The following is a 15,576-nucleotide window of genomic DNA, read 5'->3' as shown; positions in this document are numbered from 1 at the left end:
ATTTTGTTACAAGGGTCTTGTATCAAATTCTAAAACACAAACGCCATCTTATGTGCACTGGGTCATCTTCACCTACTCGGGCTCGTCAGCTACTGGTAGTTGTCTCTCCATGATGCATCTTACCCTTGAGAAAAAATTCAGATCTTTTACCAATCTCATCACCATTACTTGTTCAGCTGGAATACCACCCACGCACAGTAAGTTACAAGAAACCGTGAGCCCAGCTCAATCATTAGGGATTTTTAGGTTCCGAAAAATCTCTGTTTGGATCACTGAAGGATGAGCCTAAATAATTGCAGTCTATCATGTGTCTGGGTTGCTAGATTGATTCTGTTGATGGACTTTTTTTTTTTTTTTTGATTTTATGCATGAGAAAAAGGTTCTGTGAAAATGGATCTTCATTTCTGAAATACCGAGGCACACACACGAGTCTATTAAATGCAGCCTTGAAGGGCCTCTAAACTCAGATTACTGAAAGCATAATACAGACATCAACCTACTTGGATTCCCAAAAGATTATTTCACCTTGCTCCCCAACTAACCCCAGGTCCTTGAGCCTCCTCTCCTGGTAGTACTCCAGCCCATCCAACTCCAGCTCCCTCTCTCGGAATATATCATCAATCTGCTTAAGTACTTTCTTCTCACCTGCTCTTACAGCAACTGCAATTTGAAGTCTGGAATCCAGATTACCCTCTTCCATAAGTTTTTCATCCTGCAGATCATATTCATATGCTGAATCATTTATTGTACATGCAAACATGATTTAAGAACAAGCACATCATAGATGAATTGAAGTGATCGTGAATTCTTTGCATATGGGAAAGAAAAACCTAGTATCAGAAGCATTTAGATTTTAGTTTGCTATGTTCATAAGCATGACCGTAAGGTTATATTAGTCTTCTTAGGATTAGCTTAATGAATCCTGCTTTGGGAAATCTTCCTATCATTGCTATATTTTTGGCACATTAGAGCTTCAAAAATTCACAAAAAGGAGTTAAATTAGGCTTGAACTTTCGACATATAAAAAAGAACAAACAAAAAGATAACATGAAGTTACAAGTACTATATTAACTTCAATTAAATTTTTAGAAGTCGCGGTTGATGTAATATAATATTTGGAAGGATAAAGTTAGCAACTAGCATACAGTGTGGAAGAACTTGCAGTGTTGTAGAGTGTCGTGATGGAAACTGATAAAAACTTTAATGGCCATGTACAACAATGGGCAGATCATGCACATGGATCTAAAAAGAAAATGGGGAAAGATTTAACCTGCATGGTAATTGTAAAGGCTGCATGACTACAAAGGGTCAAATAACCAAGATCTGGTGTGCTCAGCTGTGAGTTTCAAGTATGGATATCAAACTAATTGTATGAAGTATTGAACAAGCTGGCACTCCATCCTTTTCAGGTTTCAAGAAATGGATAAGCTTGATCCTGACCAAAGTTCAGCCAGGTTCAGCAAAAGCAAAGCCAAATTCAAAAAAATCCAAAATATAATTATTACATAGGCTATTAGTTCAGCTGCATATTTTTTAGGTCATCATCATGTTCTTCATGAAACAGAAACCATATAAACTTGGGTAAAGTAGTTAGTTATTCAAGTCATGGCTAATCACTTGTCAGATGAACTTAGTAAAATGGTCTCTGTAACTTAATCGAATAGTTTTGAAGCCAACACTGAAAGAGACACAAGTATACCTCTTCTATGGTAGTGTCATAGGCAGACAAGGCAGATTTGCAAGCATCTCTAACAACTCGGCATATTGTTTCCTCATTGGCACGACTCACAGGCATTCAAGGTGACCCCAAACTGAATTCCTAAAAATTGATTCTAGAAGAAATGCATCTGTTCCCCCAAGAGCTACCATCCGAAGATATGGGAGCATTGCTGGAGGGAGAGGAGAACCCAGGATGACGTCAAAGTAAGCAGTCTCCCCTAAACCATTTGTTTCAGCAATATCCAACTTGTCTCCATAAAATGGATCTGATTCTGTAATTTCTAGTGTCAAAGTATACACCTCCCTCTCTGGCCTTGACTCAATGAAGCCGTAGTCAAGTGCCAATTCAGAATTGCTCTTTGCCCGATCATATTGAATATACACCTGCCAATAGTTTAATTGTTAAGACAGATACAACTTGGACAGTGCGTGTGTTTTTCACCACAACCACTAGGTTCAGCTACATAGCTACTTATCTTACCATAAAGACAAACTGATAGGATTTTGGTCTCAAAATGACTAAAGGGGAAAAATGAAATTGTGCACTGATAGAGAGACTTCACCTGCTCACCAGCCTTAACAGAAATTGGTGTTCGCAAAGAGAATATGAGTTCCCTTGAGAAAAACCCTTTCTTTTATCTCCCAAAAAGAGTCTTCTGAAGTTATGCTAGAACTATGGTTGATCTAATTGCAAACAGCCAAAACAAAAAGTCAAAACTAAATATTTTCCATTGACAAAAGGCAGAACACCAGCAAAACATACATAACGATTAACATGGCAGTTCTTTGCAACAAAAAGCTTGATTTCCTTGCAAATAAGAAATTGATATAATAATATGAGCAATCCTTCTTTTCCTGAAAGCTACTGAATTTGTTGAGCAGACAAGCATGTCCAGATGGAACAAAAAAATTATGGAAAAATCTATTTTCATCTTAAAGATATTTCTAGCCTGTTTTATATAATTTTTTGCATGTACTTTAATTTGATGTAGATCGATTCAGTAGATACTAACAGTTGTAGCACTAATGGCACAGCAGTAATATAGATTTTTCAGTATGATAAATTAACAGTATAGGAGCATCAAACATAAATTATAACAATAGATAATGTAGAAACAAGGGAGTATGGTTATGCCAACATGATTTAAGCTACCTAAATCTTGGTTCAAAGAAATTTTCAAATTATAGAAGTTTTAGGATATTGAAATTATTAGAATGAGCCTTGGCACAACGATAAGGTTACTCCATTATGATCCGGAGGTCATGGGTTAGAAAGGCTGCATCTTGACCCTCCCAGATCCCTCACTAGTGGGACCTCATGCATTGGGCTTTTTAGAAGTTTCAGGGTATATATGTCTCCACCTTACAAATTAATATCTTGGATATAAAAATGTAACTAATGGGCATGGTTATTTCTCAGTAATCTCAAAATCTTGGACAAAATTTCAAATTCTATAACTTCCACCGAAGAATAGATGAAGTTTTGTTTAACAAAGTTATAGCACATCAAAAGTTTCAATTTTGGGGTATTTAAACATGTAGTTCAGCAATTCTTTGTGCCAGATGAAAAAATTGGTTCTTGCACATCATATTAGAAATGACTATATTTGGATAACATAAGGATCTATATACTTTGAGAAAATAATGGAGTTAGTTATAAATTTTGGTCCAGCGATGCTTTGAGACTATGCCAAGGTTGTGGTTGGCTGCATTTTTTTTTTGTTTGTTCTTTCAAGCCTGTTTTGGCTACCAAAACGAAAAAGAAAACAAAAGAAAAAGAAAAGGAAAAGAAACTACGAAGATCTTACAAGGTCAGCCAGCGGTATTAGAGCAAGATTTTCGCCGCGAAGGTGTGGAAATACCCTTGATCTGAGTATTCCGAAAGCCCACAGGAAATCATTGGATGTTATGGTTGAGGGGAAGAGATGTTTGTTTGGAAGTATGACATCATCCTCAACTTTGATGAACTCACTCTGCACGAATTCCTTGACACCCATTATTGTGCTCAGTAATTGGGTTCCTGCAAAAGAAATCTTCTCAATTTACAACATAAAGATTGAACCAAAAATAGAGATGTGGTGCAAGATTACATGAATAACCATGCTTAAAGAAAAAGAGAGGGCATGCACACATGCTATACACGAAATGTTACTAACAAATAGGTTTTTAGGCTCCCTTAGGTGTTCAAGGAAGCCTTGTTAATACATACAAGGGAGCATATAACTAAGGATTGGAGCTTTCTAATAGTGCAAAAGATGATACAATAATAAACAAATTACCATTCTTTTATCATGCGCCCTGGTGGATAAAAGAGCAGAGAAGAGAACATACACATGATGCACCATCTTGTTAACCGTTCTGGAATGATTAGCATTCTACATACACTGTAAAGACTTGTTTTTGATTAATTACCTTGTATCTCCGAAAGCTCCTCCTCTGACCTGCACTGGAAATATCGAATGGCGCTTAAAATCAGCACATACCGAATCACCAAACAAGCAATGTGACTTCCAGGCAAAAATTCATTTTTTTTTCATTTTTTTAATGATAACGAGGAAAAAATTCAAACTGCGCAGCTAATAGCACCAGTTGCGGCGCAGCTTTGAGGAATTATGGGAGCGGTCATGAAGTCTCACCAGAAGATGGGAGAATCGGTGGCGAGCGGAAGGATGTCGAGATAGGGGCGCCATGAAGAAGCCGAGCCCAAGGCCTTCTCCCTGAGGAGGAAGAGAGCAATGGCGATCCAGGATTTGAGGCCTCCGCAGACGCGCCCGACGTCGGAGGCGGCGACGGTGTCGGGGTTGATCCACAGCTTCTTGGGGACCTCCACCACCACCTCGTTCTTGGTGATGTCCCGCTGGGCAACAAGGCCTAGGCCTTCGGGGACGAATTCCGGCTTCACTGACGGTGGGGAAGAGGAGGAATTCACCACTCCCTCGTCGGACAGCCACCGCCAGAAGTCACGGACGGCTGATTTGGAAGGGATGGCGACGGCGAGTTGTCGAGATTGAGAGAGGGCAGTGATTCTTCTGGTGGTGGTGGTGGTGGTGGTGAAAATAGATAGGGGATGGGGGTTGGAGATGGCGCATGAGAGGGAGGGAGGGAAGAGGAGACGGGGTAACGCCAACATCTCTTGCCGCTGCGGGTGGAAGGAGAACGGGAGCCTTGGTGACCGTTGGTTTCTCGCAGCAGGCGTGGATATATACATCGCCACTCTCTCTCTCTCTCTCTCTCTCTCCAAGTCGGATAAATTATACGGTAAATTACTTTCTCATCCCTCTAAAGATATTATATCCTACCAGCATGGATGCATCAAATAAAATTAGATAAAAAAATGAAAAAAGAATGGAGCGGACTAATAACTTTCACAAATCCAATTAAAATGTTGTGCAGCAGATGAGGCGATTCAATCTGTTGCGATGTTGGCTTGCGATAAGCATAAATAATCTGAAAAGTCATACAATCCTCGGACATATTTGATTCGTGTGGGTGCTCATCTCCGGCTCTCATGTGGCTCTAAATCCATCTGATTATAGTAGCCGAGTCATCTTCTAGATGGATGCGCTCAGCTCCTAATCTGACCTGCACATAAGTAATCCCTCCATTGGAATCAGTTTAGAGTTGGCGTCTTTAATCACCAAAATCAGCATCTCCTCAATCTTTCTCATCAAATACACTCATATTGGAGTTCACCTTGAAAAGCATAGAGCGGAGATCTTAGAAGATAAAAATCATCTAAGTCACTTCAAGAACTAAATGGAGGCCCTAGATATTTCTAGCTGTCCTAGGCTGTCTCAGTCTGAATAAACTCCTATGCTAAATAAAATCTCTAGCAGCTACCGTATTCTAGCATTCATTTCTAACCATGTGTGATATGCAACATAGGTGGCAACAATAGTTACAGATACCGTAGTCGGATTGGATCTCTTCAAGCAATCAAAAAGAATGCAAATAGATTGGAGACTATAATAATTTTTTTTTCTCTTGCTTTTTTTAAGTGCACCGTTAAAACAGGAGTGTCTACATGAAAGTCCACGGTCTGATGTAATGTAATCACAGCCGTTGTTGCCTTTTACTGCTGTGTCTCACGTATAAAAAATGATCAGGCCCGAGGCTCCGCTCCGCCTTCACTTCGGAGTTCTCCTTTTAGCTCCCCATCCGTCAAAGAAGGGCCAAAACCCTAACCCTAAACCCCTCATCCTCGATTCCCTTCCTTTCTCTCCCTCTCTTCTTCCCTTCGAGCTCTCTAGATTTTGGCCACTCTCCGGCGGCCGTATCGTCGGCGGCGGAGGCGGAAGAGATGTATCTTTACAGCCTGACGCTCCAGCGGGCGACCGGTGTGGTGTGCGCCATCAATGGGAGCTTCGTCGGCGGAAGGACCCAGGAGATCGTGGTGGCCCGTGGAAAGACCCTGGATCTCCTCCGCCCCGACGAATCCGGCAAGATCCAGACCCTCCACTCCGTCGAGGTCTTCGGCGCCATCCGCTCCCTCGCCCAGTTCCGTCTCACCGGATCCCAGAAGGACTACGTCGTTGTCGGCTCTGACTCCGGCCGCATCGTCATCCTCGAGTACAGCAAGGAGAGGAATTCCTTCGATAAGGTCCACCAGGAGACCTTCGGCAAGTCCGGTTGCCGCCGCATCGTCCCAGGACAGTACCTCGCCGTCGACCCGAAGGGCCGCGCCGTCATGATCGCCGCCTGCGAGAAGCAGAAGCTCGTCTACGTCCTCAACCGCGATACTGCTGCCCGCCTCACCATCTCCTCACCCCTCGAGGCCCACAAGTCCCACACCATCACCTATTCAATTACCGGCGTCGACTGCGGCTTCGACAACCCCATCTTTGCTGCCATCGAGCTCGACTACTCCGAGGCTGACCAGGATTCCACCGGCCAGGCCGCTGCCGAGGCCCAGAAGCACCTCACCTTCTATGAGCTCGACCTCGGCCTCAACCATGTCTCCCGCAAGTGGACCGAGCCCATAGACAACGGCGCCAACCTCCTTGTCACTGTCCCTGGCGGTGGCGATGGCCCCAGTGGCGTCCTTGTCTGTGCTGAGAACTTTGTTATCTACAAGAACCAGGGTCACCCCGATGTCCGTGCTGTTATCCCTCGCCGGGCTGACCTTCCTGCTGAACGTGGCGTCCTGATTGTTTCAGCCGCCACCCACCGCCAGAAATCTATGTTCTTCTTCCTCCTTCAGACTGAATATGGCGATATCTTCAAGGTCATTCTCAACCATGAGGGCGACCGTGTCACCGAGCTCAGGATCAAATACTTTGACACCATTCCTGTCACGTCCTCCATGTGCGTCCTCAAGTCAGGGTTGCTATTTGCTGCATCAGAGTTCGGGAACCATGCGCTGTACCATTTCCGGGCCATTGGGGATGGGGATGATGTAGAGGCCTCATCTGCCACGCTGATGGAGACTGATGAGGGCTTTCAACCAGTGTTCTTCAATCCCCGGAGATTGAAGAATTTGATCAGAATCGATCACATTGAGAGCCTCATGCCCATCATGGACATGAAGGTGCTGAACCTGTTCGAGGAGGAGACCCCACAGGTATTCACTCTCTGCGGCAGGGGGCCACGCTCATCTCTGCGAATCCTGAGACCTGGGCTGGCAGTCAGTGAGATGGCCGTGTCACAGCTTCCAGGTGTGCCAAATGCAGTGTGGACAGTGAAGAAGAATGTGAATGATGAGTTTGATGCTTACATTGTTGTGTCCTTCGCAAATGCAACTCTGGTGCTTTCTATCGGTGAGACTGTTGAAGAAGTCAGTGATAGTGGGTTCGTCGACACCACCCCTTCGCTTGCAGTCTCATTGCTTGGTGATGATTCTCTGATGCAAGTCCATCCCAATGGAATCAGGCACATCAGGGAGGATGGGCGTATCAATGAGTGGAAAACACCCGGGAAGAAGACCATCGTGAAGGTCGGGTCGAACAGGCTCCAGGTTGTGATTGCTCTGAGTGGAGGGGAGCTTATATACTTTGAGATGGATATGACGGGCCAGTTGATGGAGGTGGAGAAGCATGAGATGCCCGGTGATGTAGCCTTGTCTGGATATTGCCCAGTTTCCTGAAGGCAAGCAGAGGTCCCGTTTCCCTTGCAGTTGGTTCATATGATAACACAATTCGGATTCTGTCATTGGATCCTGATGACTGTATGCAGATCTTGAGTGTCCAGAGTGTGTCATCACCTCCTGAATCCCTTCTGCTTCTTGAAGTTCAGGCTTCTACTGGAGGAGAGGATGGTGCTGATCATCCAGCTAGTGTCTTTCTGAATGCTGGCTTGCAGAATGGTGTTTCTTTTCCGACTGTGTTGATATGGTTACGGTCAGCTCTCAGATACAAGGTCGCGTTTCTTGGGCCTGAGAGCCCCCAAGCCTCTTCTCTGCTAGAGTAAGGGGCCGTCAGGCAATGCTTTGCTTGTCCAGTCGGCCCTGGCTTGGGTAATAGATCAGGGACATTTCTTGTTAACACCTCTTTCATATGAAACACTAGAATAATGCTGCATCATTTGCTTCGGATCAGTGTGCTTGAAGGTGTCGTTGCAGTTGCTGGAGATGCTCTGAGGGTCTTCACAATTGAGCGGCTGGGAGAGACATTTCAATGAAACAGTCATCCTTTACGATACACTCCAAGGAAGTTTGTGCTACAGCCTCAGCGAAAAACTTAATTATCATTGAAAGTGATCACGGAGCATTCACTGCAAGAAAGAGCGTGAAGCCGGCAAGGAAGGAATGCTTGGAAGCAGCTCAAGTGGGTGAAAATGGAAACCAAACAATGGGGATCAGATGGAGAATGGTGCTCATGCGGTGATGATGATGAGGAATCCTCTTTCTGATGAACAATATGGTTACCCAAAGGCAGAGGCAGATAGGTTGGGTGTCCTTGCATCAGGGTTCTTGATCCAAGAACAGGGAATAACGACTTGCCTGTTGGAGCTGCAGGATAATGAGGCTGCATTTAGTGTCTGTACTGTGAACTTCCACGATAAGGAGTATGGGACTCTTTTGGCTGTTGGTAACGGCAAAGGGATTGCAGTTCTGGCCCAAGAGGAGTCTTGCTGCTGGTTTCATTCACATATATAAGTTTGTGGGATGAAGGAAAATCTCTTGAGCTTGTCCATAAGACACAAGTAGAAGGAGTTCCTCTTGCATTATGTCAGTTTCCCAAGGGAGACTACCTTGCTGGGATTGGGACCGGTACTTCAGATTGTATGATCTGGGTAGGAGGAGATTGCTTAGGAAGTGTGAGAACAAGCTCTTCCCCAATACGATTATCTCCATTCATACATACCGAGATAGAATTTATGTTGGAGATATGCAAGAGGTATGGGCTTGCTCTGTTTCTATATTCTTGGTAATTTAACTTGTTTAGAGTTAGGAGATCGTATTGGCACAGATGGTGATGAACGAGTTTAGCACAATTGCACATGGTAATGGCATTGGCATAATTCTTGTTTTGTTTGCTGCCATTTTCTTGTTGCTTCAATATTGAACAATCTAAAAATTTGACTTTTTATCATTTCCTTGTTCATTACTAAAATTCTGTGCATAAAAACATGATTGGAAGTGTAAGTCCTCCTTTCTGTCCCAAGCAATATGACATTTTAGGTTTTCTGAGAATTGTTACTTTGTGTCAAAGCCAAGGAATATACTACAAAGGTTTTATAGTGTTTGGCAAGGAACAATAAAATGAATCACGTAAACCAAATGGATGCAGGTTTGAGGGGCTGACTTTCTCAATTTAGCTATCAAAGTTGCTTGGTAAAGATAGAATTATATTTGTTTGGTGATTGAAGGTGAATGAGTCAAGTTTTATATTTCGATATTTAAATGCCATGTTGGTCCAATTTGGTCAAAGGCATTTCCTTCTCCCAATGCTCAAATTCTGTGCATAAAACATGACTGGAAATTTAAATGCTTCTTTCTTTTTCAAACAAACTTAACTTTTTAGTTTTTGCTGAAAATGGTAATCTTGTGTGCAAGCAAAAATGTATATTGCAATAAGTTTTCTGGTGTGTCGAAGAACAATGAAATGGATATGTAAATTAAAAGGTCTGCAGGTTGATAAGGGCTGAATTTCTAAACTAGCTAGTATCATGGAGCTAGGTTGCTATTATTTTCTTGTATAGAAGTTGGTTTGGCAGTGATTATAATTGAATTTGTTTGGTGACTCAGTGAATTGTGTCGGTTTTGTGTTTCATTATGGTTACAGATGTTTGTCCCAGTTTGTCCAACCATGAAAATAAGATTTTTGGATACATCATGATGAGTATTTAATTAAAAGGGAATGAGAAATATCTTTGGTGGCCATGAGTCTAGAACCTAAATCGGTAAAAATATGACTTGATTAATTTACCAGTAGCCTAAATGTTTCATGTATGAAAATGATTTTCCTTGATCAGGGGATGCTTAGCTTATGTCAACCTAAATAGCCATCATCTCATTCATGGCATTAATAAAGAAAAAAGGCAAAGTAACTTACCACCCATTATCATTGTCATGTTAGACCATTGCAAGGAAACGAGAATACCTATGATGTGAGGTCGCCCCATGAGTTTGACGAAGTGAGCAAGATTATCAGTTATGAAGGATTCGAGATTTGTTTATGTTATCATGAGGTTTCATGTGATAGTTATTCATCTGGGCTTCTGGATGAATGAATGTCGACTGACCACATTATTAAACCATTATAAGTAGATCTTGTGACTTGTCCGTATGTGAATTGATTTGTCTTGCTGGAAGCAAGATCATGTTCCGAAATCTTTAACAAGTTTGACTTAAAAATAAATTGTATGGATTTAGGCCTGCTGTAGCCAAATTAGGTTATGTAGGTTAACAACAACGTTTTGTGTAGCCTCTGATTCTGACTCTTTTGCCAGCATGCTTTCTGTTCGTAGCGCTGGCAATTATCTATCCATCTATTGTAAGTAGTTGCTTCCACCACTTTAATTATACATGATGGACATATACTTGATTCTCATGATTTTCAGATATTGTCAAACAAGTGCTTCATATCTCATTCAAGTTCTCATTTGGAAGGTTAGATATAGATAATGCTATGCAAATGAGATGGAGCATGTTTGGCAACATAAGCAAACACAAATAGCGTTAGGGTGCTAGAGAGTAATAGACAAATAAAAGAGCATAAACATAAAGCTTCTTATTTCTGGGTTTTCAAAATATGACAGAGATCACATGATGTAATCTGTAGAATAATTAGAATTTGCAGGCTCGAATCTGGATCTTATTATCTTATATTGAGGAGTGAACTATATTGATAGGATTAATTTTGATCTTGATACAGAAAACCGTATTATAAGAGTAGATGATCTTTATAAGGCGATCTGAGATGATTATGGATCCACCCGCGCGCGCGGGGGGGGGGGGGGGGGGGGGGGGAGGGGGGGGGGGGGGGGGGGGGGGGGGGGGGGGGGGGGGGGGGGGGGGGGGGACGAGCAGAAGATTTTGAATCAAGCTGTGGAACATTTGCTTCAGATCTGTTTTTCATCAAGTATGGCTGCAAAAAGGTCTGCAGAGGAAAGGAGTAATGAGAAGTTGGGAACAAAGGGATTATCCAGAGCTCCCCATACACCCTCTTTCAATTGGTGCTCAAATTCTATCTATTAGGTGCAGCCATCCCATTTTCATGATCAGCAAGGTGCTGATTCTATTGAATTTAGAATGACAAAAAAAATTGTTACTATTTCCTACCTGTTGGAAAAAAATACATAAATAGAATGAAAAATAAGTAAATCAACTATTGATTTTGGTCTTTAAGGACTTTTAAGTACAGAAATAGAATGAAAAAAAGCAAAATCAACGAAACAAATCACTATTCCTACCTGTCAGAAATAAAAACAAGTGAAATATATATTATCAAATTCAGGAATGGCTGATTCCTCTGATATCACACATGACAATTATGGAAACCTCACTTAAAACTATGAGAAAAACCATCTAAATGTTACGCAAACAACCAAGCTTGTATACTAAACAGGGCTTCTCTGAGTCGTAATAAGCGCTTCGATTCAAACACAGTTCGTTTGCTAAATTCCCAACCATTTCTTTCCTTTCTTAGCTTGGCTTTTTGGTGGTAAAACTTGATTATCGATCCTTATTTCTTTGCAATTGTACCTCCAACCATCTTTGGTGAGCCAGTGTATCCCTTTCACTAAAGATGGGATACATATTGGAACATTTTCTTCATCGATCTCAAGCTTTTTGTTTTTTTGTCCGTATCTGTGTTCGTCTTGATGTCAAGTGGATATGTGTTTTCTCGAGTATTGTCTTCTGTAGTACAATCAAAATACTATGATTCTTCTTAACATGATGTTTGTAGCATCATGAGAATGACATCTCAGAGCATGTGATTCTTGACTTCCCAATAAAGAAGGAAAGCAGGCATTGATGCTTCAGGTGATTCAGTCATGACCCATCCTAACTGATATGGAGTCACGTTTATGTGCCATTCATCAAAATTTAGCTTTTCCACTGTTTTTTTTGATATGAAAGTTCTTGGGGCTGCTTCCATGAACAATCACCTTGACCAACTTTCTTTATGAGTCACCATTTGTTTATAAGATACTGGTGCACTTCTAGTCTGTCCTTTTGCTTAGCAAATCATTATAAACTTTTTAACAAGAAGAGCTTCTTTTCTCACTGACCATTCACCCCATGAATTGTGTTCTTTTTTGTAATTTTTAAGATGCCCGATCATGCTTTCAGAATCAGCACAAATGTGCCTTATTGTTTACAAGTAGAAATATACTGAGATAGATTGTTTGAGGTCTTATCTCCATTTGTCAATAACTATCTGTCCTTCACAGTGCTCAATGTTGATTTTTTTGAACTTTTAACCGATCCAAAGGCGTAGCATGTGATGGAGGGGTTGAATTTTCGCATGCAATCCTTCAATATGAACATCTTCTTGGTGTCTGCAATAAGAGGGTCAAGCTTGGCACTTATGCCTATGGTAAAATATCTATATGATTTGGTGGGATTTTCAGTCATTTGATGGGATCTAAAGTGGTCACAATTTGTGGGCTTCAGTTGTGATGTTATCTATTTTCTTCCAGAAGTGAACTGTATTGATTGAATTCATTTCATTGGATAAACAGAGCAATCAATGCATACATATGTATGTACGTACATGCATAGACAAGCTTCTATGTGATATTAAATATGTATTTTCGTTCAATTTACTATCACCAACTTTTTGTAGTTAGTATTTCTTATGGTATGCATTGCAATGTGGCTCTTTGCGTTTCTATAAACGAATACATTTTTTCTTCATTAAATTTTGACCCTGCCTCATTTCTCTAAACTGTTTAATAGTCTACTAGAACCCTGGAAAGTTGCTTCTTGATTGCGTAAGTGTGCAGATTGCTTTGTATGTTATTCTATGCAACAATGGACCTTCAAGGTGTTATGTAATTTGGGGATATCGAGAAATTTGTTGCCATTTAAGGAGTTGAGAATGCCTGGTTGACAGCAGCTTCGCAGTCTATAAAGTAAACCTCCACAGGTGGGACGTAGCTTATTGGTATTTGAAGTATTCTCAACGACAGTAAATACTGATGCAAACCACAGAGTATGCAGAATCATTTTTTGGATGTGCCGCTATTTGTTAGTGATCTTAGGGGTAAACATTAAGTTAATTTTTTCCCATCACCATCCAGCCTTATCCCAACAACCTGGTGTCGACTTTGTGGATCCTTACTTATAAAGCATTTCTATTTAGGGATTGAGTTAATTTTTATTGGACTTGTAATATTACTTTGTATGCTTGTGCATGTGTATGTATGTTTGTTCATGAATTATTTTAAATATCTATTCATGTGTTATTCTGTTATGCAGATTATTTGTCTGAAACTTCTTCATGTTGCTAATTACATCAGCATGTTGGGTTTTTTTTTTGCAGTCTTTCCATTATTGCAAGTACAGACGGGACGAAAACCAACTGTATATATTTGCAGATGATTGTGTCCCAGGTGGCTTACTGCATCGCACCACATAGATTTTGACACCATGGCGGGGGCAGACAAGTTTTGGGAATGTGTACTTTGTCAGACTGCCGCAAGATGTTGTCAGATGAGATTGAAGAAGATCCAACAGGAGGCAAGAATAAAGTGGGAGCAGGGGAAGTTGAATGGTGCTCCCAACAAAGTGGAAGAGATTGTGCAGTTTCACGTAGGTGACGTAGTCGCATGCTTGCAGAAAGCCTCACTAATACCTGGAGGGGGGGAATGCGCAATATATGGGACTGTAATGGGCAGTTTAGGAGCGTTACTTTGCATTCACCTCCAGGGAAGATGTGGATTTCTTCTCTCATCTAGAAATGCACATGAGGCAAGAACATCCACCATTGTGTGGTAGGGATTCACATGGCCTTCAGATCTGCTTATTTCCCAGTCAAGGTGAGTTCTCTTCCAACTTGTAATTACTGTTTTTATTTATTTGTGCCTTAGAACACCACCCTACTATATTTTTTTTAGTAGCTTCATTCTGGGTACTCGTCATTTTATGTTGGTCCTATATGTTCTTATAATGGGAGATATTTACCTCAAGTAGATGAAATAGCAGTTCCCAGCCTGCCATGATTGCGATAGTTAATAAAAGAAACACGGTGTAACTGAACCACACAAAGTTCTTCAGAGGTTTAGTACTCAGGATAGTACTTCTATGGGCCCCTTTTTCACTAGGAACATTAGGACAGCCATCTATGTTCCTTTAATTTCAAGTAATCGTTTGGAGAAGGAACTGTTAAGATGCACCATGACTACTATAATTTGATGCTATTTTCACTCATTGTGGATGGTAAAAGTGCTTCAACATGACACTAGTGACACTTCTCAGATTGATCATTCCCTGAATGCACATCAACATGCTGCAGCATCTCATTGCGATTACTTTTTAGGGGGAAAAGGATCTTTCGTCCGAACATAAGCTACTATTTGTTCCGTTAACAATTTCTTGGAAGTCGCATATCTATAGGTGGTGCGGTAAAATTACGATGTATCATGCATGTAGTTGGATGCACTTGTTCTCTCTTCCCCGTCAGGCCTCAACTGACAGTTGCCTATATGATTCAATGATTCTGCAGGACGTAATTGACGGTGATCTCTGCGAGCAGTTCCCAACCCTTCCTCCTGATCTGCAAAGAAAGATTGCTGATGAACTGGATCGGACCCCAGGAGAAATACTGAAGAAACTCGAAGAATTCAGAAATAAAATCATTTGAGAAGGCATTAATAATGAATGTAGCAGAAACCATGTACCTCCGCCTATGTGCTGTGTGCTCCTTACTGCATTAGTTTATCTGGAGCATTGCATCTATCAATGAGGTTAACAGCTGGATCTGATTTTACAGTCAGTGCTGCGCCATGACTGAAGTCTGTGTTTAAGGGTTTTTGTTTTTTCTTAAGGTCGCTTTGTGTATGAGGTATTAAGTATTAACCAAACATCCCACTATGTTTATAGTTATTGATACTTGGTAACCTTAACCTGAGAAGAATTGTCTTCATGTCATCTTCATTTGAGTTGCGCTTTTATCTCTTCCCTTTCCTCTTGAAGTACTGATTTTCATTTCCAATGACCATCAAATCATCAATCAAGTGTTCCATGACTTGCCCGAGTGTAAATATGAAAACTCTCGAGTTTACTGTTCAAATCCTGAGATATATGTTTTTACTGATGATCAGGTGCTGAAGAAAATTGTTCCTACAACAAATTGAGCTGGACAAGTTGTCAGAAAAATAGAAGCCTCATATTAGAGGAAGAAATGATGATGGTGGTAAGAGGGAGGTTCACTGCACTATCTCCTATCTATGTGTTAAATTCTTGACTTT

General features: G+C 41.2%; 2 protein-coding genes across 2 annotated transcripts; one reads left to right on the top strand and one right to left on the bottom strand.

The window, feature by feature from the left end:
* Positions 1-380: 380 nt before the first annotated feature.
* LOC103714847 (fructose-bisphosphate aldolase-lysine N-methyltransferase, chloroplastic) lies at positions 381-4,942 on the bottom strand. The gene is given in 8 exon segments (XM_008802277.4): positions 381-712; positions 1,700-1,794; positions 1,797-2,103; positions 2,283-2,352; positions 2,354-2,403; positions 3,528-3,739; positions 4,132-4,160; positions 4,356-4,942. Coding segments are annotated over 8 exon segments (1,551 nt in total). The 5' UTR covers positions 4,928-4,942; the 3' UTR covers positions 381-496.
* An 893-nt stretch (positions 4,943-5,835) lies between these two features.
* On the top strand, positions 5,836-15,287 carry LOC103714849 (spliceosome-associated protein 130 A). Its single transcript, XM_008802283.4, is given in 21 exon segments — positions 5,836-7,774; positions 7,776-7,823; positions 7,825-8,051; positions 8,053-8,095; positions 8,097-8,169; positions 8,172-8,224; positions 8,226-8,258; positions 8,260-8,389; positions 8,392-8,498; positions 8,501-8,746; positions 8,748-8,819; positions 8,821-8,925; positions 8,928-9,053; positions 13,650-13,710; positions 13,713-13,774; positions 13,776-13,811; positions 13,813-13,851; positions 13,853-14,017; positions 14,019-14,108; positions 14,110-14,145; positions 14,832-15,287. Coding segments are annotated over 21 exon segments (3,645 nt in total). The 5' UTR covers positions 5,836-6,019; the 3' UTR covers positions 14,970-15,287.
* The last annotated feature ends 289 nt before the right edge of the window (positions 15,288-15,576 follow it).

This window comes from Phoenix dactylifera, chromosome 15, assembly GCF_009389715.1.
Source record: "Phoenix dactylifera cultivar Barhee BC4 chromosome 15, palm_55x_up_171113_PBpolish2nd_filt_p, whole genome shotgun sequence".
NCBI classification, from domain to species: Eukaryota; Viridiplantae; Streptophyta; class Magnoliopsida; order Arecales; family Arecaceae; genus Phoenix; species Phoenix dactylifera.
Note: the sequence above shows the minus strand (reverse complement) of the source record. Positions and strands in the feature narration are given on the sequence as shown.